The 27,422-nt window shown below is 45.8% G+C and overlaps 1 protein-coding gene across 1 annotated transcript in view; it reads left to right on the forward strand.

The window, feature by feature from the left end:
• ABCC1 (ATP binding cassette subfamily C member 1 (ABCC1 blood group)) overlaps positions 1-27,422 on the forward strand; it is an 852,279-nt gene that overhangs the window by 656,338 nt on the left and 168,519 nt on the right. Inside the window, exons 18-19 of the mRNA XM_077448931.1 lie at positions 3,675-3,842; positions 21,567-21,741. Of these exons, the coding sequence (XP_077305057.1) occupies positions 3,675-3,842; positions 21,567-21,741 (343 nt within the window). The remainder of the gene's footprint in view (positions 1-3,674; positions 3,843-21,566; positions 21,742-27,422) is intronic.

Here is a 27,422-nt window from a genome sequence, read left to right on the forward strand (position 1 = left end):
GGGCTCCGGCGCTGTGCTTGGAATGCAAATACAGGGGATAGCTCCTAAACCGTTCAGGTTTAGGAGATATCCAGGGTAGCTACAGGTAAGCCAGATTTATAGGCTTACCTGTAGTAAAAAGTCTGTTGTAAGGGTTTACACACACACACACACACACACACACACACACACACACACACACACACACACACACACACACACACACACACACACACACACACACACACACACACACACACACACACACACACTGTTTTGCACCTAGACTCTGCTGCTATGAAGCCATGCAGTATGTGGTTTAGCATTTTCCTGCAGACATATGCAAGGCCATCCCTTAAAAAGATGTTATCTGGATGGTCGCATATGCTGCCCTAAAACCTGGATATATTTTTCCACATAACGAGACGTTCACAGAACGAGAGCCGCCCCGCCATCATTTGAGTGGTCGGACAGCAACCGGTTAATATAAGGACACTTGCCTGTACTGGGAGCCCGCAATGTCGGCACCCAAATCCAACCCATCCCTTGGCTCTGTGTGCAGGATCCAGCATCATTACAAAGGGAAACAGGAAGTGAAGCCTTACGGCTTCACAGTCTGTTTCCTACTGTGCATGTACAAGTCACGCTTTGAGGACCTGTGTTTCTTCCAGAAGGATATTACATTGTTTGCCGTGATCTTACCACTGAAGTGGAAGCAGATACCTGGATTTGAGAGGTATCTGCTCCCCCCTACCCCCTGAAAGGTGCCAAATGTGGCACCGGAGGGGAGGGGGGAATCCGAGCAACGGAAGTTCCATTTATGGGTGGAACTCTGCTTTAAAATGGTACATTTTCTCTGTTTTAAAATTTGGATATGTTTCTATTTTCTATTGTGACTAAAATATTATGGGTTTAAGAGATCTGCAAATCATTGCATTCTGTTTTTACGTCGATTTTAAACCAGGTCCCAACTTACCCTTATACTGGGGTTGTTTTCAGCTGAAGAATTAAAGCCTAAATTCAGTCAAAATAAATCAATATTACAGTGCATCCGGAAAGTATTCACAGCACTTCACTTTTTCCACATTTTGTTACAGCTTTATTCCAAAATGTATTAAATTCATTATTTTCATCAAAATTCTACAAACAATACCCCATGATGACAATGTGTTAGAAGATTGTATAAAATCTTTGCAAATTTATAAAAAAAAATCACATGTACATAAGTAATCACATGTACATAAGTATGACACACAAAATTGAGCTTAGGTGCATCCCATTTCCATTGATCATCCTTGAGATGTTTCTACAAATTAAATGGAGTCTGCCTGTGGTAAATTCAGTTGATTGGACATGATTTGGAAAGGCACACACCTGTCTATATAAGGTCCCACAGTTAACAGTGCATGTCAGAGCACAAACCAATCCATGAAGTCCAAGGAATTGTCTGTAGACCTCAGAGACAGGATTGCACTGAGGCACAGATCTGGGGAAGGGTACAGAAACATTTCTGCAGCATTGTAGGTCCCAATAAGCACAGTGGCCGCCATCATCCATAAATGGAAGATGTTCAGAACCACCAGGACTCCTCCTAGAGTGGGCCATTCGACCAAACTGAGTGATCATGGGAGAAGGGCCTTAGTCAGGGAGGTGACCAAGAACCAGATGGTTACTCTGACAGAGCTCCAGCATTTCTCTGTGGAGAGAAAGAGAAGAGAACCTTCCAGAAGAACAACCTTTTCTGCAGAACTCCTCCAATCTGGCCTGTATGGTAGAGTGGCCAGACTGAAACCCCACTCCTCAGTAAAAGGCACATGGAGTCTGCCAAAAGGCACCTGAAGGACTCTGACCATGAGAAACAAAATTCTCTGGACTGATGAAACAAGGATTGAACTCTTTGGCCTGAATGGCAAGCGTCATGTCTGGAGAAAACCAGGCAGCACTGCTCACCTGGCCAATACCATCCCTACAATTAAGCATGGTGTTAGCAGCATCATGCCGTGGGGATGTTTTTCAGCTGCAGCAACTGGGAAACTAGTCAGGATCAAGAAAAAGATTGCTGCAGAGGGCTTAGGCTGGGGCATCTTCCAATAGGACAATGATCCTAAGCACACAGACAAGATAACAAAAGAATGGCTAAAGGACAACTCTGTAAAGTCCTTAGGTGGCCCAGCCAGAGCCCAGATTTGAACCTGATTGAACATCTCTGGAGAGATCTGAAAATAGCTGACACTCCCCATCCAAGCTGATGGAGCTTCAGAGGTCCTGCAAAGAAGAATGGGAGAAACTGGCCAAAAATAGTTGTGCCAAGCTTGTAGCATCATACTCAAAAAGACTTGAGGCTGTAATTGGTGCCAAAGGTGCTTCAACAAAGTATTGAATAAAGGCTGTGAATACTTATGTACATGGGATTTTTTTTTGTTTTTATTTTTAATAAATTTGCAAAGATTTCAAACAAACTTCTTTCATGTTGTCATGTTGTGTGTAGAATTTTAAGGAAAATTAATTTAATACATTTTTGGAATAAGGCTGTAACATAACAAAATGTGGAGAAAGTGAAGCGCTGTTAATACTTTCCGGAAGCACTATAAACACAGGGGACATTCAGTGTGTTGTGTCCCTTATGCTGATGGATCCTGATTTAGGTGAAATCAAATATTCATCTTCCATCGGTGGGGGAGGGGTGGCGGGGCGGGTCTGACGACACCAAACATCTCCAGAGACGAGCATGGCGTAAAAACAAACTCCTGCCTCTCCTCTGATAAACATACCTACTACACCACTCTCATCAAAACACTCTTATCCAATTCTCATTAACTCTTTTCTACCCTTAATTCCTTACTTTGCCTCCCACTGTCTCCACCCACTAACTGACTTTCTGCTAAGGAGTATGCCAATCATTTAAAAAAACAAAATCAACACGATTCATGATGAGAGATCTACGTCCAGCTTTTTCCTCTAACCGGTACAACATGACACTCAATACTTTCCTCATTCAACCCTGTAACCACTGAGGAAGTTGTCAAACTCCTTTCCAAGGCTCACCTCACCACCTGGACCCTGTCCCCTCCCAACTACTACAACCCTCTTCCTGCTCTTTCCTAAACTCTGTAACCCATTTCTTCAACCTCTATTTCTCCTCTGGCACCTTTACCTCCCTGCTCAAACATGCAGTGGTTACCCCCCAACCTCACAAACATTCACTGGACCCCACTTGTTTGAATACCAGTTTGTCTCAAAGCTTCTTGAATGCCTCGTGATTGAGTTGCTACCTCACTGACAACCTTTTCTATCCCCTAGAGTCTGGCTTCCACTGAAACTGCCCTACTAAAACTCATTAATTACCTACTGACTGCTAAATCTTTCTGCTGCCTTTGACACAGTTGACCTCCTACTCCTAAACTCCATTCCCTTGGTCTCCGGGGCTCTACACTTTCCTAGTTCTCCTCTTTACTAACTCAGCACACTTTCAGTGTCGCATACACCATCTCCTCTTCCTCTTTCTGTGGGGGGTATCCTGTTGCTTCGTCCTTGGGCCCCTCCTATTCTCTCTTTAACTCTTCCCTGGGCCAGTTAATAACCTCCCATGGTTTCAATACCACCTCTACGCTGACAACACCCATCAGATCAACGCCCACAGATCTATCTCTCCATTCCCCAACTTACCCCCTCAATCTCCTCTTTTTCCTGGGTAGGGTGTGAACTTATCAGGAGGACAGAAGCAAAGAGTGAGCCTGGCCCGTGCTGTTTTTTGCAATGCTGATGTCTACTTGTTGGATGACCCACTATCTGCTGTAGATGCTCATGTTGGAAAGCACATCTTCGACAAGGTCATCGGGTCTAAAGGCTTACTTAAAGATAAGGTAAGCACCATATAATAAATGTAATATGCATTGTTTGCATAAGAAGGTAATTCTTCCTAAAGACTATCCACCAATTCTCCACAGAGATACAAGTACATATAGCCTTACCCAGAAGAGCTGAAATGTCTGAGAAACTGTCCATGGTAAACCTATAATCCATCTGAAAGAGTTATGGAATAACTAATATTAATACAGACACATGTCCGCTGACACCTGCCGCCATCCAATCCTAGTTGCCAAAAACAGAAGGATGGGGGACCTATTCCTCATCTGTCTGGCAGATCAGATTGTATCAGTTTGATGGCAAACCACCTGTTCATTTCCATCCGATTGCCCCATAGAGCTTTTTCTCGTATTACGCAGAGACAAGGTTGACCTAAGCTCTAAGGGGATCTCTCTTTCACCTTAACCAGATATTTATACTTCCCAGTGGCGTCACTAGGGTTGGTGTCACCTGGTGCGGAAAACATTGGTGTTACCCCCCCTCCACCAACTATTGTCCCCCCCTCAGTACAGACCCCCCACTAAGTACAGACCCCCTCCCTCAATACAGACACCCCCATCAGTCTAGAATACCCCCTCTTAGTGCAGACCCCCCCCCATCTGTATAGAATCCCCCTTAGCGCAGACCCCCCTTAATACAGACACCCCCCTTAATACAGACACCCCTCAGTATAGACACCCCCCATCAGTATAGACACCCCCTTAGTGCATACCCCCACAGTATAGACCCCTCCATCAGTATAGAATCCCCCTTTAGTGTAAACCCCCCCATCAGTATAAACACACCCTCTTAATACAGACCCACCCATCAGTATAGACACCCCCATTTAGTGCAAACCCCTGCAGTATAGACACCCCCATTTAGTGCAAACCCCCGCAGTATAGACACCCCCATTTAGTGCAAACCCCTGCAGTATAGACACCCCCATTGAGGGCAAACCCCTGCAGTATAGACACCCCCATTTAGGGCAAACCCCTGCAGTATAGACACCCCCATTTAGTGCAAACCCCCGCAGTATAGACACCCCCATTTAGTGCAAACCCCCGCAGTATAGACACCCCCATTTAGTGCAAACCCCGCAGTATAGACACCCCCATTTAGTGCAAACCCCCGCAGTATAGACACCCTCATTTAGTGCAAACCCCCGCAGTATAGACACCCCCATTTAGTGCAAACCCCCGCAGTATAGACACCCCCATTTAGTGCAAACCCCCGCAGTATAGACACCCCCATTTAGTGCAAACCCCCGCAGTATAGACACCCCCATTTAGTGCAAACCCCCGCAGTATAGACACCCCCATTTAGTGCAAACCCCCGCAGTATAGACACCCCCATTTAGTGCAAACCCCGCAGTATAGACACCCCCATTTAGTGCAAACCCCCGCAGTATAGACACCCCCCATTCAGTGCAAACCCCCGCAGTATAGACACCCCCCATTTAGTGCAGACCCCCGCAGTATAGACAAGACGCCTCCCTTAAACCAGACCCCTGCAGTATAGACAAGACACCCCCCTTAGTGCAGACCCCCACAGTATAGACAAGACACCCCCCTTAGTGCAGATCCCCCCCCCCCCCCCCATCAGCATAGGCACCTCTCTTCCCTCCCATAGCGCCCCCCACACACATGTCCATCTACTTATAATAAACTAGTGTACAGTACAGACCTCAGAACAGCGCGGCTGCAGACATACACACACACACAGCGGTGTGTGTGTCTCGGGCTCCTCCTCCTCCTCGCTGGATGTAAACAGAGGAGGAGGCGGCTTCAGTCTGCTCCACTGGGGACACAGCGAGATGCAGATCACCGGGGCAGTGGGGTGGTGTTAGCGGTGCCACAATCCACGGGTGTCACCCCTCTGGCGGGTGTCACCCAGGTGTGCCCCGCCCTCACCTAGCAACGCTACTGATACTTCCCTATGTCGTTCTTTGAACCATCCAGAGAAATTTTCTCTCCACTTTGGTACATGCTGTTTAGAATATACAGCATCTCTTTGTAACTGTCTCTTTTAGGCAATCTCTCTGTCCCTCATGAGGGGTCTTGCAAGGGGCTCCCTGTGTCTCGCCCCACCATTACCAGGTGAATTAGACAAGTCATAGTTTGAGCCTGGAGTCTGCCAGGTTTATCATATTCCAATTTCCCTGTTAAGACACACCAGATTGGTTAGTGCTTCATTGGCTTTTTCGCATCAGACATCTGTTATTAGATTTGCAGGGCTGACACCTGGTCTTCTCTCTAACAATTTCCCTTTGGAATTAATAAAGTATTCTGTATTCGCTTCACTCGTTCATTATGTGTTCAAGGCCCTTCTGATGCCATTTTTCAGTTATAAGTTGCTACAGGCAGCTCTCCTAGTTTCTGTAGAGTCCTCCTTAAACTGTTGTGTTGGTCTTTTGTTTTGTTTTTTGCAGTGTTGCCCATCCCAGTTTGACTACTTTTGAATGTCCCATGGTAAAGAATAAGAGCCCTTTCACACTGCCAGTGCGAGGACGTTAAAACTAGCGGCGCTTTACCGTTGTTTTTGCGTCGCTTTTCGAGCGCTAGCAGAGAGCTTTTAAAGAGGACGTAAACTCTGATGGGTTTACTTCCTCTTTATCTCCCAGCAAAGGTAAAGCATAATGGGCTACTATGCATCGCATAGTAGCCCATTGTGTGTCACTTACCTGACACAGGAGCCTGCCCGAAGCACCCCTGTAGCACGAAGTGTCCATCTTCTTCTGGGTATTGGTGCTCCGGCCACTCGCAGCGCCGGAGCAGTGATGATGTCACTCCCGCGCCTGCGCACGGGAGCCGCCACTAACGGAATTTCAACCTCTGTCAATAGAGAATTGGCGCATGTGGCACTGTGCGATCTAATCATCAGAGCTCCCCCAATCGCTTGTAAATGACCAACTTAGACAGAGAGAGCCTGCTTTGAGGTCCAATAAATTACTTTCAGTGGGATGGAAGGACAAACAAAATGTTTTCCTTCTGTCTTCCATTCACCCAGATACGGCAGTCCAAATTACTACGGCGACTGGTGTTGTTGAGAAGCCCCCTGTGTCCACGACTACAACTCTAAAATGGGAGGGGTGAACTTTAATGACCAGATGGGGCTGTACTTATTTGCCCATAAGGCCAGGTGCTGGTATGAAAAAAAAAGTGTCTGTATACTTATTTCAGTTGGCTCTGTTCAACACTTATGTGCTGTACAAATCATCTGGACGAACTGGATCCTTCCAAAAATTCCAGGAAGAGGTAATCCCAGCCCTTCTGTATCCAGCAGGTGCTGTGGCCAAAAATCATAACCCAGATGCAGTGAGCCGCTGCATGATACATTTTTACGGATGTCTTTGCCGGTAACCCTACCCAACTAGCACCTCAAAAAAGATGCCGTGTCTGTAGCAAACGTACAGGTATGACGCATGCTATTTTTGTCCCTCCTATCCTGGCGAACCTGGTCTCTGCAACGGGGAATGTTTCCGTCGCGACCACACAAGGGTAGAGTATTAGAATTGCGTACAGCATGGCACAGTCCTAGGGCACACTTTCCCTCAGAGTATCAAAAGATGTTAGATGGCCGTCGCATTTTGAGAAATCCTTATCTGGAACGTTCAAAGTTTTATAATACAAGTGTAAAAAAAACAAATTAAAAAATATATAATAAAAAAGCCCAAAAAGTTGTTTTATTGTTCTCACTGTTTTACTGTATTTTTTATTATACTGTAATGATTTATGTTTACTGTGTTATATTATGTTTGCTTTGCAGGTATGCCATTCTACTGTTTTTCTGTATGGTTCATGTGATTTATGCTATAATGTAATGTTTTATTGTTAATGTGTTTTAGTGTTTGCAGGTATATTCTACAGTTTTACTGTACTGTTACTGTGATTTATGGTTAACCTTTGCTTGCTTTGCAGGTGCCATTCAGCTGCAGGGTTTGCTCTCATGATACGTAAATCTGTAACTCCAGCGTTGTAGGAGGTCATTTCACCACCACAGTTTAAAAAAAAAGAGCATATATGCCGAAGCATAGGGGCAGATCATATTTTTTACTTTTCTTGGCAGAGATTTCTTCATCCACATTGATCGATGTGAATGGAGGAATCTGCTAGGTTCTTTTTTTTTCCTGAAAGAAAAAAAAAGTACGGTGTATGTATACCCATCATTTGGGTGGATGCAGGGCAGTATTCTGCTGGGCATACCACCAATTGATCAATATGTATGGAGAAATCTGTTTGGTTCTCTTTTTTCATTTAACCCACAGGTTGCATGAAAAAAAATATTACAATATATGCCCAACAAAGACCAGCGATATACTGGTATGTTGCTGGGCTTTGAGTGGTTATATCGCAATGATGCCTGCAGGTTTAAGTATCATCTTGGTATTGTTTTTTTCATGTAAAAGCAATCCTAGCTTCTCCCCCCTCCTGCCGTCTTTCTTCTGTGCCACCGAGGAACCCACGAATGCAGCTGGTGGTTCCGCCAGCTGACTATAGAGCTGATTGGAGACCAGAACATCTCCAATCATTTCTATTGCCTAAGAAACCGGACATGACGAGCATTTCATGACTTCATGGTTTCGCAGGTATAAACAGCGCCATTGGGAAAGCATTGTATCACACCAAACTTGGTGTGGTCCGATGCTTTAAGGGCAGAGAAGAGATCTAGAGTTTAATAGACCCCACATTTTTCAAAAAAAGAGTACCTGTCACTACCTATTGTTATCAGAGGATATTTACATTCCCTGTGATATGAATAAAAATGATGGAAAAAAAAGGAAATGGACTGTGTAAAAAACGAAAAAGGCAAAATAAATTAATAATTTAAAGCACTCTTGTCTACCACGAGACACAAAGTTGTCACTAAATGATATATTACTCCCACATGTCATGGTCATAGGTGAAATTACACCCCAAAATACATTCCGCTGCTTCTGAGTACAGGGATACCGTATGTGTGAGATTTTCGGGAGCCTAGCCACGCACAGGAACCGCAAAACCAATCACCGCCTTCAGGCTTTCTAAGGGCGTAAATTGTTGAATTCACTCCTCACTACCTATCACAGTTTTGGAGGCCATGAAATGCCAAGATGACACAAAACCCCCCAAATGACCCCTTTTCGGGAAGTAGACACCCCAAGGTATTTGCTAAGAAGCATGGTGAGTATTTAGCAGCTCTTATTTGTTTTGAAAAATGAAAAAATATTATTTTTTTCTCAAATTTCAAAACGTTGTGAAAAAAAGTGAGCTCTGCAAAATACTCAACATGTCTCTCAGCAAATAGCTTGGACTGTCTACTTTTTGAAAAGGGGTCATTTGGGGGGAGGTTGTGCCATCTTATCTTGGCATTTCATGGCCTCCGAAACTGTGATAAGTAGTGAGGAGTGAAATCAAAAATGTACACCCTTAGAAATCCTGAAGGCGGTGATTGGTTTTCGGCGTCCTGTACGTCACTAGGCTCCCAAAAATTCTCACACCCAGTATCTCCATACTCAGGAGAAGCAACAGATTGTATTTTGGGGTGTAATTGCACATATACCCATGGCACGTTTGAGCAATACATTATTTCAGTGGCAACTGTGTTTTCTCTTATATTCACCTACCGACACAGCTCCTCTCTGTAACTAAATGGGTTGTATAGCCTGCCATTAGGAGAAACTAGGCAAAATTGTTACCCAATACACAGAACTTTTATCCTGCCTGGGGGGGGGGGGGGGTTAGGGTTAGGGTGCTGGGCCCTTGCTATCAACCCTCCTCCTGCTAGCAGCTTCAGTTTTTATTTTGCCTAATGACCAATAGCAAGGAGAATGACCTAGGAAACCCTGCGGGCCTCTCGGCCCATATTTTTACTGCAGGTTTGCTGCTTTTTGCGCAAGATGAGAGATCTTCTATCAACTGCCGGCTGGGTGACAGGCTGGATAATGATATCCTTGTAGTCCCCCCAGTCTGGCCATCGCATGTGAGCAGGCCGCAGCTACGGCTCGGCAGGCCACGACATACCTCATGCTCCAGAGGTGGTCAGTGAGCTTCAATGCTCCGGGGTATACATATGACCGGGCTACTGATGTCTGGATCACAGTATACCGGGCCAACAGCTACCCTGTAACTGCGCAGGAGTAGGTCTGTGATGGAGTGTCTCCCAGCTCTTCAGGACTGGTAAGTACTGCTCTCCCTGCTTCAGTGGGGTGAGCAGCTGGGCATTCCCTGGGGGGTCGATTCGGGGGCCACCTCGCCTCATCTACTCTCCCACGTCCCTATCACCCCTCCCTCCCCCCCCTGAGGGGGTTGTCTGCATGTGCTGCGGGCAGTGTATTTGTGTGTGTGGGTCGCTATTTCTCACCTGTGGGGGCTCTGTGCGGCTGCTGTTCAGTCCTGGTCCAGGTCTGGGGGTCCCAAAAAAGCAGTTTTGTGGAGGTTGTCTTTCTGTCAGCAGGCAGCTCAGTTTTATTTTTTTCTCTGTTCACCGCATGGCGCCGTTCCGGTGGCCATCTTGGATTTGGGAAAGCTATAGATTCCCCTGGTGAGCTTCTGCAGCCATCTTCCTTAGGCTTCCTATTGATTACATTGGCGGCCATTTTATTAAAGCCTGAATGCTTTTTTCACCGCTGTCCTCTTGTGACATGACATGTTTTTTCTCTTGTTACTTCCTGTATCCACTGTGTGTGTGGGACACTGGATGGCTCTGTGCTGAACGCTGAAGCTGTTCTACAGATTGTTGCACCACTGTTGAAGCTGCTACTGCTCACAGTTTTTTCTCCTCTCTGCAACTGGGAACCTCCTAGGGACTACAGGCACTGTTGTTGGCATTCACAGAACGCCCCAGGGTGGTGAGTCTAGCGCTAATTACCCCCCCCCACGTGGCAGCAGGAGGGTGGGACCTTCACTGTCCTAAGTCCCCTTGCAGGTGGCAGACAGGATAGGGTCAGCATGGCTTCAGAAACTGGTGTTTCTTCCCCCGAAATCCAGGCTATAGCAACCAGGTCACCTGCGGTTAGTGCGGTGCACATGGACACCCTGACGGTGTTCCTTGACTCCTATGTCACTAAAATAGAGGTGGCACGTGGCAGGAAAGGTGTACGTTAAGAGGCCCCTGCCCCCCCTCCTGTCCTCTGGGGAGAGCTCTGATGCAGACTCGGGCCCTGCTGCGGCTGGAGACCCCTGCTCTGACCTATCAGACATGGCTGACCAGGACCGTTCGGACAGGGAGGATGATTCCCCATCCGGGTCTGGGCGCGACAAGGCGCTTGTTGGAGCACTTATCACAGCTGTGCGTGATACCCTGAAGATTCAGGAGCCAGCAGATTCCTCTGCTGATGTTCCAGTCCCTTTTGGGTCCCGCAAGCCAGCACGTTCACCTAAGGTGTTCCCGTATTTAACTTATTTTGACAAATTCATCTACAGGGAATGGGGTCGCCTGCAACAGACCTTTTCAGTCCCCACAAATTTGGCGGCGCGTTACCCCTTTAAGGAAAGCCTTCTCAAAAAGTGGTCAGCTCCTCCAGTCGTGGACCCTCCAGTATCTAGGATAAAAAAGTAACCACGATCCCGGTTGAGGGGACTCCTGCATTCAAGGATCCCACGGACAGGAAGACCGAGGCAGTGGCTCGTTCCTTGTTTACGGTTGTGGGGTCAGCCGTGCAACCTGTACTGGCATCCGCACTGGAGTTGCAGACACTGATGAGTGTGCAAAACGTTTGCACCGCGAATTGGGAGAGCAGAACGCCTCCCCTGTCTGTGTAGAGCTAGCAGACCAACTAGTGCATGGCCTTAAGTACGTTTGTGATGTGGCCCTGGACACTCTCCCCCTGTTGTTCAGGGCTTCAGTGTCAGCTGTGGTGCTGAGGCGCCTCATTTGGCTGAAATGCTGGTCTGCTGACCAGGCATCGAAGAAAGCCCTGACGAATCTTCCCTTCCTTGGCGACCGGTTCTTTGGAGCCTCGTGGATGACATTATTAAGAATGCCACAGGTGGTAAGAGTACTCTACTCCCACAGGCCAGGAAGGATAAGGAGCCACGCCACAGGCAAGGGCCCTCTTTTTCTGCTCACAAGCGGCTTTTTCGTCTGCCCAGTGCTTCGGCGAAACGCCCCCAGTCCGACAGGATGCCCACGGACAGTCAGAAACGTTCCTGGAACCGCAAGCCTGCAAACAAAAGTGCTACCGCATAAAGGTTTGCCCCCACCCATGTCCCAGGTGGGGGGTCGCCTTCGGGAGTTTGCAGCCTGATGGACCTCCCGGTTATCCTACCAATGGGTATGCGATCTGATTTCCACGGGCTTCAAGATGGAGTTTCTCTCTTGGCCGCCAGACAGATTCTTCCCCTCCAGCATACCCGTGTCCCCGGTTCGCTGGGAGGCCCTGTTAGGGGCAGTGAGGGACTTGCTGAATCAGGGGGTGATTGAACCAGTTCTAGAATCGGAACGCTTCCAGGGGTTCTACTCAAATCTGTTTGTAGTTCCCAAGAAGGAAGGGATACGTCCAATCTTGGACTTGAAGGCCCTCAATCACTTTGTGAAAGTGCAGAGGTTCAGAATGGAATCAGTTCACTCAGTAGTCGCTGCACTCCATCAAGGGGACTTCCTGGCATCTTTAGACATCCAGGATGCATACCCATATGCCATCGGCATCAAAAATTTCGGGGAAGCCCACTACCAGTTTGTGGCTCTTCCTTTTGGCCTGGCATCGGCCCCCCGAGTCTTTACCAAAGTACTGGCTCCTGTATTGACGTTGCTGAGACAACGCGGGATCGCGATCATGGGTTACCTAGACGATCTCCTCCTGAGAGCTTCTTCTGCCTCAGAATTACTGGAGGATGTGGCGATCACCTTGCTGACCCTGCAAGATTTTGGGTGTCTGTTGAACCTAAAGAAGTCGGTGGTGGTACCGACTCAGCACCTGGACTACCTGGGGTTACCGTTGGACTCCAGGGAAGCGAGGGTTTTTCTCCCCTCAGACAAATTGAGGACACTCAGGTCAGTGGCAAATCTACTGATGAGCCGCAAATGGTCATCGCTCTGCTTTTGCATGCGGATGCTGGGGCTCATGGTGGCCTCCTTCGAGGCAGTACCTTATGCCCAGTTCCACACGAGAGTCCTGCAGAAGGAGATTCTGACAAAGTGGGACAAATCTCCATTGTCTCTGGATTGGCAGATCCAGGTGAGCCAACCAGTCAGGGACTCCCTGATCTGGTGGTTGAGGTCCCCGGTGGTTCAGTCCGGGAAAGTCGTTCTTTTCTCTGACATGGACGGTGATCACTACGGACACCAGTCTGTCCTGCTGGGGTGGAGTGATGGGGATTCAGTCGGCTCAGGGCCTCTGGTCGACGGAGGAATCCAAGTTGCCAATCAATCTGATCGAATTGAGAGCGATCAGGGTGTGCCTCCACACGTGGTCGATGGGTCTTCAAGGGCGTCCAATCAGAATACATTCTGACAACACCACGGCTGTGGCGTACATCACCAAGGAGGCACAGGGAGCTCAGCCGCTGCTCGGGAGGTCGCTCACATACTTTGGTGGGCAGAGTGACGTGTCCCGTCCCCATTGGCCATTTACATCCCAGGGGAGGAAAATTGTCAGGCGGACTATCTGAGTCGACAGATGCTGGACCCGGGAGAGTGGGCATTGCATCCGGAGGTGTTCAGGCTGCTGTGCCTGAGGTGGGGCACACCAGATGTGGATCTGCTGGCCTCCCGTCTCAATCGGAAGGTACCAAGATCCGTGTCCAGGATCGGAGATCCGTGGGCAGATGCGTCAGACGCGCTGGTGGCTCCGTGGGATCAGTACCCGCTGATCTACGCATTTCCTCCGCTAAAACTGTTGCCACATCTGCTTCTCAAAGTGGAAGCCCAGGGGATTTCAGTAATCCTGATTGCCCCAGATTGGCCTCAGCGGGCCTGGTACGCAGACCTGATGCGCTTGGTGGCAGACGCTCTCTGGCGAATGCCGTTGCGAGAGTACCTCCTATCTCAAGGTCCAATCTCTCACCCTGCTTTACCGTCGCTGGCTTTAACTGCCTGGCGGTTGAAAGCCAGCGTTGTTGTTGGTTGTTATCGGCGCTTCAGAAGCCACCGTTTGAGAATATCAGGGAGATTCCTCTGTTGACCCTTTCACAGAAGGTGGTCTTTCTAGTGGCCATCACATCGGCCAGGAGGGTTTCAGAATTGGCGGCCTTGTCATGCAAGTCGCCTTATCTGGTCATCCACAGGGATAAGGTGGTTTTGTGTCCACAACCGTCCTTTCTACCAAAGGTGGTTTTGGCTTTTTATATCAATGAGGACATTGTATTGCCATCGTTGTGTCCTAAGCCGAAGCACCCCAAGGAGGTGGCCCTTCACACGCTCTATGTGGTTAGAGCTCTGAAGGTGTACTTGTCTGTCACAGCTTCCTTTCGGAAGTCGGACTCACTGTTTGTTTTGGTGGCTGGTCCTAAGAAGGGCATGGCTGTCTCGTCGGCCACCATTTCCAGGTGGATCAGACAGATTATAGTCCAAGCCTATGCCCTGAAGGAGGAACAAGGAGCTCGGCTGCAGCACTGGAGGTCGCTCACATTCTGCAGTGGGCAGAGTGGCACGTGCCGGCTCTGTCGGCCGTGTACATTCCGGGCGTAGTAAACTGGCAAGTGGAATATCTAAGTCGTCAGATGCTGGACCAAAGGGAATGATCGCTACATCCGGATGTTTTTCGGCTCTTTTGACTAAGGTGGGGCACATCAGATGTGGATCTCTCCTGGCTTCTTGACTCAACCAGAAGGTACAGAGGTTTGTGGCCAGGTCAAAGGATCCCTGGGCAGACGCTGCAGATGCGTTGGTGGCTCCATGGGGGCTTTATCAGCTGATTTATGCTTTCAGCCACTCAAACTTCTACCACGGAGAGTGGAGGCCAAAGGGGATTCCTGTAATTCTGATTGCCCCAGATTGGCCTCGGTGTCCGTGGTATGCCGACATAGTACAAATGGTGGCAGTTGTTCCTTGGCGACTGCCGATGCGAGAGCACCTTCTCTCGCAAGGTCCAATACTTCATCCTGCTTTACCGTCACTGGCTTTAACAGCATGGCTGTTGAAAGCCAGGTGCTAAGGGACCTAGGTCTATCTGATTCAGTAATATCCACTATGCTGAGGGCACAGAAGTGAATGAATGAATGAATGAAATACTTGTATAGCGCACAATGCGAACTGAATCGCCTCTAGGCGCTGTGGCGAGCTTTGGTCATCTGCTAAAAGAGGAAGGTCTTGAGTTTTTTCCTAAAAGCCAGGTGATTTTCTTCCAGGCGGATGTTGATTGGTAGAGCATTCCATAGCCGAGGCCCTTGGACAGCGAATCTCCGATCCCCCTTGGATTTATACCGGGCTTTGGGCACGAGGAGGAGGTTTTTGTTGGCTGATCGAAGACTGCGGTTTGGTGTGTAATGATTTATTTTCTCCATTAGGTATTGCGGAGCTTGTCTATGCACGCATTTGTGGGTGAGGCAAAGGGTCTTGAACGTGATCCGATTTTTTACGGTTAGCCAATGTAGGCTCCTCAGCGAAGGAGAGATGGATTCCCAGGGTTTTTTTCCTGTTATCAGCCTTGCCGCCGTGTTTTGGATCAGTTGTAATCGCGCAAGTTGATATTGTGGTAATCCTATGTAAAGCGAGTTTGCGTAGTCCAGTCGTGAATTAATGATTGTTCCAACTACCACTGCTTTGTCATTCTTTGGGATAAAAGGGATGAGTCTGCGAAGTATGTGCAGCAGATGGTGAGATCCACTGACTACTGCTCCTATTTGCGCATCCATTGACATTTGTGCGTCTAAAATAACCCCGAGACTCTTGGCTTTGGTCTTTGGGGAGATAGTCTGCCCAAAGACGGTTGGTGGAGACCAGAAGGTTTTGGTTGCGGGCTTATGATTTGGGTGTAAGATAAGAAGCTCTGTCTTTGATTCGCTCAGCTGGAGGGAGTTAGTGGTCATCCAGTCCTCTATTGATTTGAGGCAGTTTTCAAGTTGTTGTTGGTGATCTTTTTTTCCATTGACCCGGAAATAAAGTTGCGTGTCGTCAGCGTAAGAGTGGAAGCAGAGATCTGAGCATCTGATGATTTGGAGAAGTGGGCGAATGTAAATGTTGAAGAGAACGGGTGATAAAGGAGAGCCTTGAGGGACTCCGCAGGTGACTGCCCGAGTTTCGGAGAGGAATTTTCCTAGTTTCACTGTCTGTGACCGATTTCCTAGGAAGGACGCGAACCATTGGAGATCTATGTCTTGGACTCCAGCTACTTCTGTGAGGCGGATGAGTAGAGTATTGTGATCTACTGTATCAAACGCTGCACTTAGGTCTAGCAGTACGAGGAGACACGGCTCTCCGTCATCTGCTGCTTCGAGGGCGTCATCCCAAATCTTGAGGAGAGCTGTTTCTGTTCCATGACCCGGGCGGAAGCCTGATTGCAGCGGGTCCAGGAGTTTGTGAGTATCCAGGTGAAGTTGTAGCTGATGTACTACAGCTTTCTCCATGATCTTAGAAATGGTGTTGAGGCTTGTAATTGGCCTACGGTTGTTTGGATCCTGAGGGTCCAGGTTTGGTTTCTTGAGTAGAGGTTTGACGATGCCTTGTTTAAGGATGCTGAGAACAATCCCTTCGTGGAATGATCGGTTTATGAGGTGGGTTATGGTTGGAGCCACAATGTCGGAGCATTCTTTCAGTAGTTTTGTGGGGATGATGTCAGTAGGTGAGGTACTGTCACGCAGTTTATTAATGATGTTTTTTGCGGTGTCTACGGTAATTGGGGATAGTGAAAATTTCGGCGGTTGCGGTATGTTGGTGCAGACATCCTCTTTATGTATTTGCTGGCTGAGGTTGGATGTTTTCTTCTGACAAATTGTTTCCCTGATGGTTTTGACTTTATCGATGAAAAAATCAGAGTTTGTCACAGTAATCCTGGGATTCGCTTTCTGGGGGTTCTAGGCACACCGGATTAATTGATTGATTAACCAGTTTAAACAGTTCCCGTGGTTGGTTTGCGGCCGTTGAGATTGTATATGAGATGTGGTCCTTTTTGGCTTTGAAGATTGCTTTCCGATAATTCTCTGTGAGACCTTTGTAGTTAAAGTGGTTTTCCTCTGTGGTATTTCTTCTCCATGTTCTTTCCGCTCTTCTGCGTTCTTGCTTTAGTATGGCGAGGGAGCTATTAAACCATCCAGAGTTTTTATTCCTGATGAGAGCCCTGCGTTTTGGTGCTACCGAGTCTGCTGATTGCAGCAATGCCCTGTTCAGGGAGTTGAGTGTTTCCTCCGTAGAGTGGTTTAAGGTTATTGTAGTTATCTTGTTGTACAGAGTGGATTTGAAGGATTCAGAGTACAGTTTTTTTATGCGATCTGGTCCAGTGCGTTGTTGTTACAGGTTTCCGTTTTTCGTTGGTGATGTTGGTAGCTATTTTGAATTTGATGGCGTGGTGATCCGTCCATGGCAGAGTTATGTTGTCGAGTATGTTGACGTCAATGTTCTGTTTGAAAATGAGGTCCAGGGTGTGTCCTGACCCATGCGTGGGAGTCTTTATCAGTTGCTGGAGACCCAGTTCTTCTAGTTGATTGATGCAGGCAGTCGCAATGGGGTCTTTAGGTTCATTTGCCCAAAGGTTGAAATCTCTGAGTGCCAGGAAATTTTTAAACTTTAGGGTGTGCATTGCAAAGGATTCCGTGAGGGGTGAAAGAAGATTGGACTTTGGTCCCGGTGGTCTGTAGCACAGTAGAATATGAGTGGTGTCATGGGGTGTTGGTTGAAGATGTAGCGTCAGGGTTTCCATAAAAGGCACTGGGTTCTGAGATGATGGTTTAGTGAGATCCAGGTGACCTTTAAAGATCACTGCTAGGCCTCCTCCTTTTTTCCCTATCCGGTGTTCGGTTAGGATCCTGTAGTTTTCCGTCACCAATTCGGTGAGGATGGTGTTGCAGTCAGAGGTTAACCAGCTTTCGGTGATGAAGAGACAGTCTACATTGTTCTCGATGATGAAGTCGTGTACTTCCAGTCTATGTTTGACTGCAGACCTGGCGTTAATCAAGGCGCAATCTAATTGTAGTGGTCGAGTAGATGTCTTCCTGTGGTTGGGAGCTGCTTGTCGTCCGGTTTTTAATAGTTGTTCTCTTTGAAGTATTTTTTGTATGGAAGATGTCAATGTGGTGTTGATGTTCCTTAGTCTGTGCAGAACTTCAGCTGAGTATTTGAAGTAGCACATGGTTTGTGGATGCTGTTGATGGTACTATGTGCCAAAGATGATGATCCTGATCAGGGTATTGGTCCTGAGGAGGGGCTAGGTATCAGACTTGCCGCCGTGCTTGAGGCTATTAGCACGCAAGTTGATCAGGGGATGCCTATATGGATGCGGAAGGAGTTGTTGTATTCGGTTGCTGGCTGTTCCGGCTACCTTTACTTAAGGTGAAGGTCTCCGCTCAGAAAAGAAGTCTGGCTGTGATCTGGAATAGTCGTCCTAGGATAGCGTGAAAAATGGAATGGAGGCCGGAGGTTGGGGCATGCTAACCTACGGTTGAACCTGATTGTTCCAGAGGAAGGCGAAAAACCCCCTGACAGTAGCAGCCAAACGCACCAGTGGGGCAAAAATTCCTTCCTGACCCCCGTAGGCGGTCGGACGGAGTCCCTGGAACAATCACTGGGGGGGGGGGGGGGAGTGGAGGTACGAGCTTACCTGGCTGTGGTGGTCCCTGTTAAACACTCTGGTTCCGGTGAATCTGGCTTGCTGTCAGCCTGACGTTTCCGGAGAGCTGTCTGGTTGCCCCTTGCAGTGGGATCTTTAAAATGGAGGGGAGGATGGAGGTAGGATAGAGGTTAGAGACTCCTGTCTTAACTCCTGTTTCAACTCCTGGTTATTAACTCTCCACTTGTGTTCACAAAATCCACATGCAAGTCACCATCAGGGAGCAAGCTCCTGGAGGAGTTTGTATAACTACCTTTTATACACCTGTGAACAATTAACCCCTCCCCTAAATTGGCAGGAAGAAAGAGGAAAAAAAAAATGCTGTTTAACCACTTCCCGACCAGCGCATGACGATGTACGTCGACAGAATGGCACGGGCAGGCATATTGGCGTACAGGTACGTCCAATATTCAATGCTGCCCTGCCATCGGGAGCGCGCCGGCGGCGGCGCGCTCCTGCGCTGGTCGGGACCCCCGTGAGTCCGGTCGCGGGACCCGCGGACTCAATCGCCTCGGGCATCCCCGCGATCGTCTCACGGACTGGCCGAATGGAGGAAATGCTGTGTAAACAACATTTCTCCATTCTGCCTAGCAACTAGTGACGCTGATCTCTGCTCCATGTGATTGGAGCAGATATCAGTGTTCACTAAATGAAAGCCCAACCCCCCCCCCACAGTTAGTAACACACCCCTAGGAACACTTAACCCCTACACTGCCACCCACTGGTTAACCTTTTCACTGCCAGTGTCATTTACACAGGAATCACTGCATTTATATACCAGTGATTACTGTATAAATGACAATGGTCCCAAAAATGTCCGATGGGTCCCCCACAATGTCGCAGTCACAATAAAAATCGCTGATCGCCGCCATTACTAGTAAAACAAAAAAAATAATAAAAAATTATTAATAAAAATGCTATAAAACTATCCCTATTTTGTAAACGCTATAACTTTTGCGCAAACCAATCAATAATCGCTTATTGCGATTTTTTTTTTACCAAAAATATGTAGAAGAATACGTATCGGCCTAAACTGAGGGAAAAAAATGTTTTTTTATATATTTTTGGGGGATATTTATTATAACAAAAAGTAAAAAATAATGTTTTTTTCAAAATTGTCGCTCTATTTTTGGTTATAGCGCAAAAAATAAAAACCGCAGGGGTGATCAAATACCACCAAAAGAAAGCTCTATTTGTGGGAAAAAAAGGACGTCAATTTTGTTTGGGAGCCACGTCGCACGACCGCGCAATTGTCAGTTAAAGCGACTCAGTACCGAATCGCAAAAAGGGGTCTGGTCTTTGACCAGCAAATTGGTCCGGTCTGCAAGTGGTTAAAAAGTGTCAGAAAAAGGTCTTTTAAAAACTGCTAGCATATGTATCAAATAAAGGAGGGGAGAAAAAAATAAATAAAACACCCCCAAAAACAACACTTGCAAGCAGAAGCAGTCAAGCAGAAGCAGTCAAAGCACAACTCCTGGTTATTAACTCTCCACTTTAGTTAAAAAAATCCACTTGTGTTCACAAAATCCACATGCAAGCCACCATCAGGGAGCAGGGAGAAGTCATCTTCTCGGAAGATTTGTCATCATACATGGACGACCTATATCTCCATGTGTGAGGAGATGGGGTGGTGTCCGTGCATTTACTCGATTTCCAACTTGCCTTAAGCGCCATCAAGGGGCAGATATCAGCTTTGGCTGTCTTTTTTTTTTTTTATTTTTATTTTTTTTTTTCAGCGACCCTTGGTGACTCATTCATGAGTACGTTTGTTCAGGGGGTTCGACGTGTGGCCCCTCCGGTTCGACCATCGCTACCTCCGTGGGATTTGAATCTGGTGCTCTTGTTGCTTCAGAAACGGCCGTTTGAAAACGGGGAGATATTCCCTTATTGAAACTTGCTCAGAAAGTAGTCTTTCTAGTGGCAGTTACATCTGCCAGGAGGGTTTCTGAGTTGGCGGTCTTGTCTTGCAAGTCTCCCTACTTGATCTTCCACAAGAATAAAGCGGTGCTGCTTGGCCTTTCATCTAAATGAGGACTTTGTGCTTCTGTCTTTATGTCTTCTGCTGTCACACCCCAAAGAGGTGGCTTTGCATTCCTTGGACGTGGTCCGGGCTCTGCAGGTGTATCTGTCTGCTACGGCTCATTTTTGGAGGTCGGACTCACTGTTTGTATTGGTGGCTGGTCCGAAGAAGGGACTTGGAGGTCTCATTGGCCACCATTTCTCGGTAGACCAGACATTGTGATTCAGGGTTATGCCATAAGGGGCTGGTGCCTCCCTTTCCTGTCACAACACATTCTACCAGGGCAATTGGTGCCTCTTGGGCTTTCCAACATCAAGAGTCTGTCTTCCAGGTGGTGAAAAATAGCGACCTGGTCATCTGTTCACACTTTCACAAAATTTTACAAGGTTGATGTGAGCGCATCTTCGGATGCTTGCTTCGGCCACAAGGTTTTGCAGGCGGCTGTTTAAGGTTGCAACTTCTCAGTTGAGGAGCTCTGGTTGTTATCGTTGGAGATCATTTCTTGCTGTTCAGACGCCCTTCGTTTCTTTGACACTGCTTGGGGACGTCCCTAAGGTCAAGATGAAGATGCTGTGTCCGTCAATGAACGAAAAAGAGAAAATAGGATTTTTGTACTCACCGTAAAATCCTTTTTTCTGAAGTTCATTGACGGACAGCACCCACCCCTCCTGTTTGTACTGCTTTTGATGAACTGAGCTGTTGGATGCGATGTGAGGGGTTATAGCCAGTAGGACTGCCCCCTGGGTGGTACTGTGCAAGTGTTGCTATTTTTAACACTCTCTGCCTAGTCCTTTCCTAAAGGGGCGATATAACACTAAGGTCAAGATGAAGATGCTGTGTCTGTCAATAAACTTCAGAGAAAAGGATTTTACTGTGAGTACAAAAATCCTATTTTTCTAGCAGTTTAGTATTATAACTTCATACTGTTCTTTTTACCATGAATAAGGGAAACTACATTTATTTACAGAACAATAAAAGAAGCTCAGTATACCAGAAATTGCACTTGCTGATTGTAACTACAGTTTTGAATTATTTCTGTAGACTCGTATACTTGTAACACATGGAGTAAGTTACTTGCCACAAGTGGACTCTATTATTGTGATGGTGGATGGCAAAATAACTGAAATTGGTTCCTACCAAGCGCTTTTGGAACAGGATGGTGCGTTTGCCGAATTTTTGCGTACATATGCCAATGCTGAGCAGAACAATGCACAAGGTGAGGTACAAGCACAGAAAATTATACTCTAACCTTTGTTGTGTAACTCACAATTCAAGTGGATCTCTGCCATGTTTTTCATAGCGTTGGGGCAGTAGAGGTAATCATATTATTGATCATATTGGTATAGATAGAAAAGGCTTTGAACAGTTAGCAGATTTTTGATGCTCTCTGTGGCCACAATAAAAAAAAAAGTTTTTGAAGTTTCTACATTTTACATATTCTATTCAAAAATAAGGATTTGGCAGGCATTTTTAATAATAAGTAATTATGAATTTGGGCAAATACTATTCATGCAGTTATCTAGCTATTCCCTCCTTTTAATTCAGTGACTGTTGGGGGCCACCAGGGACTAGACTAAAGATTCTGCACTACACAATCTTTGTCTATCTATTTCATATTCCCTTTTATGACACATTTAACAAATACCATTCTTTGCAAAAATGTTCTTTTCCACCCATTGAGGAGCACGGGAGTCAGTGGCAAAACTACCAGGGTGGCAAAGGTCACACTTACGACCAAACCCCGGAGTTCCTCCTCCTGTGTTTGCCACTTACACTCCCGGCAGTGCCTCCAAGAATGGATGTGTGGGTAGGAAGTTTGAAGCCCAGCAGCCAGTTGAGTAAATTTGCCAATGTCTGAGTGAGCTCACCATTTTTCTACTGTGAGTTAAGTGTCCCCACTCCCTCCCTTCTCTCTCCTCCTCTTAGTAAGTGCTCTAATGTAAGAGAGATGCAGAAGTAAGTGGTGCTTTGTGGACTCTGATATAAGGGGCTTTGGTGAGTAAAGACCCCTTTACACCACAGCATTCCCCCTTATATCAGCCCCCCCCCCCATCAGTTTTCCCCCTTAGGCCCCTTTCACACTGGGGCACTTTGCAGGTGCTAAAGCGCTAAAAATAGCGCCTGCAAAGCGCCCTGAAAGAGCCGCTGCTGTCTCTCCAGTGGGAAAGCCCGAGGGCTTTCCCACTGGAGCGGTGCGCTGGCAGGACGGTAAAAAAAGTGGAGTGGTGAAGGAGCGGTGTAGTGGCAGCGCCACTATACCACCAGCATAGAGCTGCTGTAGCAGCGCTTTGCAGTGGTTTTAACCCTTTCTTGGCCGCTAGCGGGGGGTAAAAGCGCCCTGTTAGTGGCCAAATAGCGGCTCGAAATTGGCGGTAAATCATCACTAAAAATAGCAGCGTTTTACTGCTGCCCCCATCCCAATGTGAAAGGGGTCTTATAGTCAGGAGTGCACAGAGATCCTCCTTATAGTGCAAGTGGAAATTCTTCAGTGGGGGTCTGCAGACTGATGTAAGGGGGGACACTTGAAATTAAATCCATATGATTGGAAATGTTATTTGATAACAAAATATATGTATAGTTTATACTGCAGGAAAAAAAAATTCTGCGCGCCACTAAATTGTTTGGATTTGACTTGAAAGAAAGGAAACCCTACCTAAGACGGCAGGAAGGAGCCTGCTGCAAAACATTCAAAAGTGTCCCTCTGCGGCCCATAATTAAAGGCCCCGCAATGGGAGTAAAGGGCCCTGGGATCAATGGGAAAGGTCCCGGGCTTGGAGGGAAGTTGGGGGTCAGAGGGGGCCCATTATGGTTTATAGTTATGATGAGAGTGATACTGACGCTTACAGGAAAAATGGACACGGCAATACACATGCCTCCGTTTTTTTGTTTTTTGTTTTTTTATAGTGTCCCTAGAAGGCCTCTTGCACACTGCAGCTTGAAAATGATCAGTCCTAAAGCTTAAGTCCTTCTCTTTATTTCTACCATGGCTTACTAGGGGAAATTGTTTATTTTGCACAAATGTTATACAGTACTGACTCTGACACTGACATATGTCATCCAGTGATATGGCTGTATTCTCTCATAACAGCCTTTCAACATAATAATTCACACCCAGCTTACCCAGTTTGATTTAAATTGTAGGTTGTGCTTGTCAGGCCACACCATGATTGGGACAGACACCAGCATGGTCTTTCTAGGCTTAGACAGTAGAGGATACATATTAACCCTTTCGCTACAAGGCCCTGTGAGCCACTTTTAAATTCAGGTAGCCAGATAATTTTTGCAGTTTTTCCATTTCCTTTTTATTTTTCCCTTACAGAGCTCAAAACCACCCCAAAGCGGTTTCTTGCAGCACTGTTTTTGTCCCACAAAGCGCACCACCCAGATGTGAAAGCGCCCATTGCAATCAATAGGCAGTTTACAGGCGCTATTTCTAGCACTAAAACGCCTGAAATCTGCCTCAGCGTGAAAGGGGTCTTTCTGCTTTCAGAGTTTGTAAAAGACCCTTCAATCCATATATTTTCTGAAAGCACATGACCTGTACAAAAAAAAAAGGTGCTACTGATTTTTAAGGCCCTGCAATATTTGCACGGATGTTTATTAAAACAGTATTTTCGCAAAAAAATAAACTAAAATCATTATTGGCACATAACACAGCACAGTTTACAAAATTCATGCTAAATTCCTACTAAATATAATGGCTTAACCTGTGTTGAGTTAATAAATAACAAATCTTTGTAAATTTTAAATTGTTATACACGGAAGGCCGCGCTTATGGAGTAGGTCACAGTCAAACAGGGATATATGTGAATGCCTGTGCCTCCCCCAGGCTCTATTGATAATGTATTACTAGTTTCAGTTTTTATGAGGTATAACAATGTAGAAAATACATATGTAAAAGTTGGACCTATTTATATTAATCGCTATGAGGTTGCTGCCTCCCTAAGAACACACTCTGCAAACCAGGTTATGTTTAAAAATTAAATAGTAGTGATGGGCTAATGGCGCTACCTCAAACCTTATATTACCTTTTATCTTCCCTATAGGCTCTGTGCAGCCCAATATGTGTTTGCTATAATGTCCCAATTTTTTTGTGTTTATGTCCAACAAATTTTTTCTGTTAACCCAAATTCAACCACGTGCCACTACAAACCAATTATATTGATTACCCTACGTTGGATAACCTCGAAAAAAAGGTGGACACGTTCAGTTATTCACCAACGTAGTCAATCAGTCAGAATCCCAAAGGGATAATTAATAAATAAATTAAACCCTAAAGCACCCAAAACCACATATGAAATCCAAGAATCCCAAGCAATGTTCAAAATATTTTTGTGATACTAATTTTTGTGATACTAAAAATATTAGTATACTAGACAAAAACAAACGCACTCCGTGTACAAAGCCCCTTATAGGGGAAATATAACACCTATAATCGCACTGCGCTTGCGCAGTTCCTGTGCTAATAATTACTTTCACTGTGCACAATTTATATTTCCACTATAATACCCCAGTGAGTGAAAAAAGTTATTGCAGTAGAGAAACAAAGACAACCAAAACCATGAAAAATAAAAAATGAGATAAAAAATAAAACGAATGTGCGGGGTAATTCTAACCCCCTTACGAATGTAAAAAAATACAAAAACCTAGAAAAAATGTGAATAAGATCAGAATATCAATAGATATATATATATATATATATATATATATATATATATATATATATATATAAAATCCACACAAAAGTCTCTTATCAGGTATTTTCAACTGTGCGATTATTCTTTTTCAAATAACAGGAAGGTGACTTTTGTGATTAGGCCTGCTTATTGGTGACTTCCGTGCTCGTTCCCCCTCAAGGGTCCCCACTCACCGAATCCACGCACCCCCTAGGGGGTATATTGCCTGTAATCTGTGTTCCACTAGGTTGAGGATTCTTCTAATTAGCTCTGTCTTCAACTGGTCCTCCCCAGGGTTTATTGGAAATGATGAGAGAAGGAGGCTTTGTTGTCCACCAATGGGTCCTCAAGAAAGAAAAAATCTGCTCATGGTGTAGTATTCTCAATAACTGACCACTTGAGAGAAAAGGGAAACGGGCTACAAAAAAGGTTCTTCAAAAAGGCTTCTACAAAATAGTAGCTTCTGCAAAAATTTATATGCCTTATTTATATATATATATAGCAGAGGACTAATAATCACTTAAAATATGCTTTATTACAAAACTGTTATATAATTACAAAAAAGAGAGCTTTTGCATATGTTAAAAAATTATTTTACAGCGCTTTGTGCAAAAAAAGGTTTTTTTACAAAAAAGTCCCCTTAAACCAAAGGTGCGATCTACACCAATTGCACTGTGAGCCTGTAAATTTAGTATATATGTACCAATGATGCAGCTCAAAAGAGTATACCAATAAAAATGACAAAGTAAAATAAAATAAAAATCAGAAAAAATCAAAAAAATTAAAATAAAGTAAAAAGTATATGCTTAAAAGCAGCGGTACAATCCTTTTTTGTGCAAACCAGCACTATACACAGTTATATGGAGCCTAAGTCCCCAATTCTCTGTCCTTCTCCTAAAGTTTAGGGGGTCCCGTTTTTTAGGCACTGCAGGCTACCCATATACTGGATGCAAAGCTACTTATCTTCATCAAACAGTTAGCCTCCTTGCATGGACGGAGGCTTGAAAGAACTTTAGCACCAGCCCGGTTCGCCAATCCACAAGGGTAGTCACCCTGATCGAACGGCGTGCGCTCCAGCTGCGCTCCACCGGGTCAGGCGCACCGGAAATGACGTGGTGTACGTAATGACGCTGTACGCGTTTCGTCATAGACGTCCTCAGCAGCGAAATTTTAAATTGTGCCTTTTTTGCAAAATGGTGAAAAATAAACGTACGTAAAAATTTTTATATCCAAATTTCTCTAAAAATCTGCAGGTTTTCCATTTTTATCTTACAGCTTACAGAATTTGTAAACCCCCCCAACTAAACCATTTTCTGAAAGCACATTACCTGTAGAATTTTAAAAAAAATGTGCTGCTGATTTTTAGGTTCTGCGATATTTGCACAAATGTTTATAAAAAAATATATATTTCTTTATCGTACATCACGGGACACAAAGCACCATCGTAATAACTGTGGCTTATACGCCATCTATAGGTGAATGGCCACAGGTACGCTCCCTAAATAACCCATCCCATACAGGGAGTACCGTTTTTTTGCCCGTGTCTAAGGTGTTGGTCACGGTTCATGATGTGTTAAAAAAGCTCCGCTAAGCAATCCCTGACGGGGTCAAGGAGCTGTGCAAACGGATCCATCCAAATTGCCTGAAAGCCAAAATGGATGGTACCTCAGCCTCATGGAAGAAGAAATGAGGTTTCTGCCTGTAATGCTTTCTCTTTTGAGAGCTGGACCCTGGGACCCGGCACCTTGGTCATGTTTATACAGCCAAAGAGTTCTCTGGCAGGGTGCTGTACAGGTCCAAGGGAGTGGACCCTGTAAAGTGGGACCCAGTCCTTGAAGGTCTATTATGACACGCCCTCCATGAAGGGTGAACCTGTCTGTAATAATCTCCAGCAGCCCTACAGTGGGATGGGTAAGTCAGAAAGATCCTAAGGAATGTATATATGTGTGTGTGTGTGTTTATATATATATATATATATATATATATATATATATATATATATATATATATATATATATATATATATATATATATATATTTATATATATATATATATATATTTATAATGATTCACTTTTGGACTTTCTTCTGTGAGTATGCATCGCCTTGCCTGTGCTTTGCCACTAGAGAGTGTAAAAGCAACATAACTGGCTTCCAACATTCCATGCTTCCCCTGTGTTACGCTCAGTATCAGCAAAGGCTTCTGAAAACAGCATTGCTT

The sequence above is a fragment of the Lithobates pipiens genome, unplaced genomic scaffold (assembly GCF_037356315.1).
Source record: "Lithobates pipiens isolate NorthernLeopardFrog02 unplaced genomic scaffold, aLitPip1_a1.2 Scaffold_22, whole genome shotgun sequence".
Lineage (NCBI taxonomy): Eukaryota > Metazoa > Chordata > Amphibia > Anura > Ranidae > Lithobates > Lithobates pipiens.